At 39.5% G+C, this 3,914-nt stretch overlaps 1 protein-coding gene across 1 annotated transcript in view; it reads right to left on the reverse strand.

The window, feature by feature from the left end:
• The window catches only part of CHD1L (chromodomain helicase DNA binding protein 1 like), a 59,296-nt gene that overhangs the window by 36,533 nt on the left and 18,849 nt on the right, over nt 1–3,914 (reverse strand). Inside the window, exons 7-8 of the mRNA XM_017515160.2 lie at nt 2,317–2,479; nt 910–1,097 (exon numbers count right to left, since the gene is read on the reverse strand). Coding sequence (XP_017370649.1) covers nt 910–1,097; nt 2,317–2,479 — 351 coding nt within the window. The remainder of the gene's footprint in view (nt 1–909; nt 1,098–2,316; nt 2,480–3,914) is intronic.

The raw sequence follows: 3,914 nt of genomic DNA on the forward strand, positions 1-3,914 counted from the left end.
CAGTTCTCCCTTATCCATGGGGAATATGTTCTAAGACCCCCCAGTGGATATTGGAAACCACAGATAGTACCAAACCCTATATGTATTCTGTGTTTTCTCCTATACATACATACCTATGATAAAGTTTAATTTGGCACAGTAAAAGACTAACAATGACTCATAATAAAAATACAACAATTTTAACAATATACTGTTCACAATGTCACAGACAGAAGATATGTTGTTAGCAATCTCAGCATATAATTTTTTTTTCATTTTTTTGAGAACTTAAACCTTTTTGCTTAAAAGAAGCATTTTATGGCTTCTTTGGCATAGCCAAAATGCAGGCATCACAACTCCTGTGCTTTGGGGCCATTTTTAGGTAAAATAAAGGTCACCTGAACAAAAGCACTGCGATACCATGACTATTGGACTGATGATAGAGCAGCTACTTATGCTGACGGCGTGGATAGCAAAACAAAAGGAGAATTCATGTCCTGGGTGGAAAAGAGTAAGATTTCATCACGCTACTAACAACAGAGTTTAATTTAAAATTCACGAATTATTTTTGGAATCTTCCATTTAATATTTTCAGACTCTAGTTCAGTGCAGGTGACTGAAACCTTGGAAAGAAACACTGTGGATGAGGGTAGGCTACCATATCTGACAGGGTGGGAGGATGAAAGGCATGACTAGGACACCTGGAAGTGTTTGCTTAATTACAGGCAGTAAGAAAAACTGAGTGAGGGGAGAAAAGGAAATTTCATAACTGCAACAATCAAGGCTGAGTTACATTTAAGAAGCTCTGCCACAGTTCCGTGGTAGCTGACCGGAATTATTCACAATACAAAATTCCACCGCATATTCTTGGGATCATACAAATAAGTGTGATCATAAAATATGTTACTACATGAAATCACATCCTCATTTAGTTTCTAAATGGACAGGTGCCCTCTGATTACCTAGGTCTTTCATCAAAATGGCCTTGTAGTATTTCTTCTGCAATGCTGACATGCCGTGGTATATCACTACTTCTGTCTTCTTGGGAAGCTCTGTAGCTACCTCAGCTTTCACTCGCCTCAGCAGAAATGGCTGCAAGAGTTTGTGCAGTTCACTAGCTATATGACAAAAAAAAAAAATACAAGAAGCATGGGACAAACGTAGAACCAAGGCAATGAACTACTAGAGAACTTAAAGGAGTTTATTTTTGTTTCTTATTTCACGCTTATTCTGCACTTGGCCAGATGGGCATTTTTCATAATATTTCTTCCTTCACTAGGATCTTCTTCCCAATTATTTCTGGAATCATTACTGGTTCTTAACCCAAGAACTAGGAACACCCAAAGAACTTGATTCTTACTAATCTCATATGAACAAAGCTCTTGTTTCCAGAGTATTTTTGCATTTAATCTTATTGATCAGCATAACAGCTTAGAAATTTCAGGTGAGAGAAATACTGTCTCCATTTTTATAGCTGAGTTAAATGAGGCTCAGAAATGAGGCAACTTATCTGAAGTCACACAGCTGGGATGTGAATGTGGCCAGCATTCAAATTTGGTTTATGACTTTAAATCCCTTATTCTTTCCCCAGATGTCTTGAATTTCAAAAATTATTCTAAATTAGAATTACACCACCCATAGGATTCCCAGATATGCAAATATAGGTGCCCAGCTCAATGTGACTTTCAAATAAATAATGAACAACTTTTTAACACAAGTGTGTCCTATGTAATACAAGTATGTCATGCATTTGACTAGAAGTCTTGTATTTTATCAGGTAACCCAAAACATGCGAGTAATCAGAGCAAGTTCGCCAGGTAATCTTCAGTCTGCAGTCTGGGGATTTTTGCTGTGAGAAGTCCCTCAAACTCACACTTTCCAAGTACATACAAACCCACTATTTGGCATACCTCCCATCTGTTTTGAAAAATCATCCCAGGAGAATATCACAAGATAGATAGATAATCCTACAACACAGAGGGGCAAAGATACAAGAAGAGAAGACTACAACTCTCGGCTATATGAAAGAGGAAGGGTTCCCATCATACAAGTTGGAAAAAAATAGTCTGCAAATTAGCAGGCACTTCCTATTTCCTCCAAAAATGAACTAGACAAGCCCTACTACGGAATCACATGGTAAACAAGAGAGTCATGAATAGCAGACAACTGAGAACAACATGTGTGATCTAAAATCTCCCAAATATCTGTGGCTCTCTGTCTCCCTGTAAGGTGTTCTCTGGTCATCAGTTCTCCTTGTTTTCTACCTATAACCATTATGCATGAGGATGGTTTCTGTGCCGAGATTTCTTGGGGATAATTAGTAGGAAAGGAACTTGCCTGACTCACTCTCTCTCTCAATATCCTGGTAGCGCTGAACAAAATCTCCCACCTCTTCCTTGGAAAAAAGATCAGGTTCCACAAAACTGAGGAGGGAGTACAGCTCCTGGAGGCTGTTCTGGATGGGAGTTCCAGTCAACAGGAGACTGAAGACTACTGAGAACTCAAATACAGAAATAAATAAAATAAAATTCCGTAACACTGGAAGGCAAGGCTGAGTTACCCAACACAATCTTTACCCGTACAGAGAAAGGCATGATTTAATGGAATGACCAACGGGACATCAAATCAGATGGCTCAGGTTCAAGCCACATACTAGCTGTTTGATGCAGGAAATAATACCTCTTCAGTTTCAACCATAAGAAGGGGATAATAATCCTGTGAAGAAAATACTGTTATAAGAATATAATAACACGTGTGAACTCTGAAGTACTGCATGAGTATTTAATATGGCTATTATTCAATTTATGTGGGGATTCAAACTATGTGTTACTGCCTGTGTAGGGGAGTCTACTGAGGTATCCGAGACACAATGCACACGCTCATGCAGTTTGAGAACCCAATGCTATAGCATCAGGCCCCACCACTGCAAGCAAGAAGCAAGATTTATCATAGGAGACGGTCCTTTTATAAAACCTAATGGTAGATGAGATGCAAGATGTCAAGATTTCTGGATGTTTCTAGACATAGGAACATAGAGAGTCTCAAATGGAAAAACGTTTCTTTAAATTTTGAACAACAGAGAAGAACACCCAGAGTAAGAGACAGAAGAAGTAGAAGGTCAGGAAAAAGAAGAAAAGATATTAGGTCAAGCAAAAGATATCCTCTAAACTGACATCCACAAGAACTTACACTAGGAGAAATAATACAGCAAAATGGGGAAGCCACATCTTGACATCTTGAGCATGTGTATCTTTTTTCTTTTTTTTCTTTTTTTGAGATAAGGTCTTGCTCTATTACCCAGGCTGGAGTACAGTGGCATGATCTTGGCTCACTGTAACCTCCTCCTTCAGCCTCACCGGTAGCTGAAGCTATAGGTACCTACCACACTCAGCTAATTTCTTTATTTTTTTGTAAGACAAGGTCTCACTATATCGCCCAGGCTGCTCTTGAACTCATGGGCTCAAGTGATTTTCCTGCCTCGGCCTCCCAAAGTGCTGGGATTACATGTGTAAGCCACCACACCTGGCATGTTTTAAATGTCAAAATACAGTATGTAAATGCATATATATATGTATGACATGTGTATATATATGCACATATACACATACACATATATATGCACATATATACACAAGTATACTGTATTTTGATATTTTAAATAATATACATTTTGACTTTTTAAATATATATGCATATGGCCGGGCGCGGTGGCTCAAGCCTGTAATCCCAGCACTTTGGGAGGTCGAGGCGGGTGGATCACCAGGTCAAGAGATCGAGACCATCCTGGTCAAGATGGTGAAACCCCGTCTCTACTAAAAATACAAAAAATTAGCTGGGCACGGTGGTGCGTGCCTGTAATCCCAGCTACTCAGGAGGCTGAGGCAGGAGAATTGCCTGAACCCAGGAGGCGGAGGTTGCGGTGAGCCGAGATCGCG

The sequence above is a fragment of the Cebus imitator genome, unplaced genomic scaffold (assembly GCF_001604975.1).
Source record: "Cebus imitator isolate Cc_AM_T3 unplaced genomic scaffold, Cebus_imitator-1.0 Scaffold543, whole genome shotgun sequence".
NCBI lineage: Eukaryota > Metazoa > Chordata > Mammalia > Primates > Cebidae > Cebus > Cebus imitator.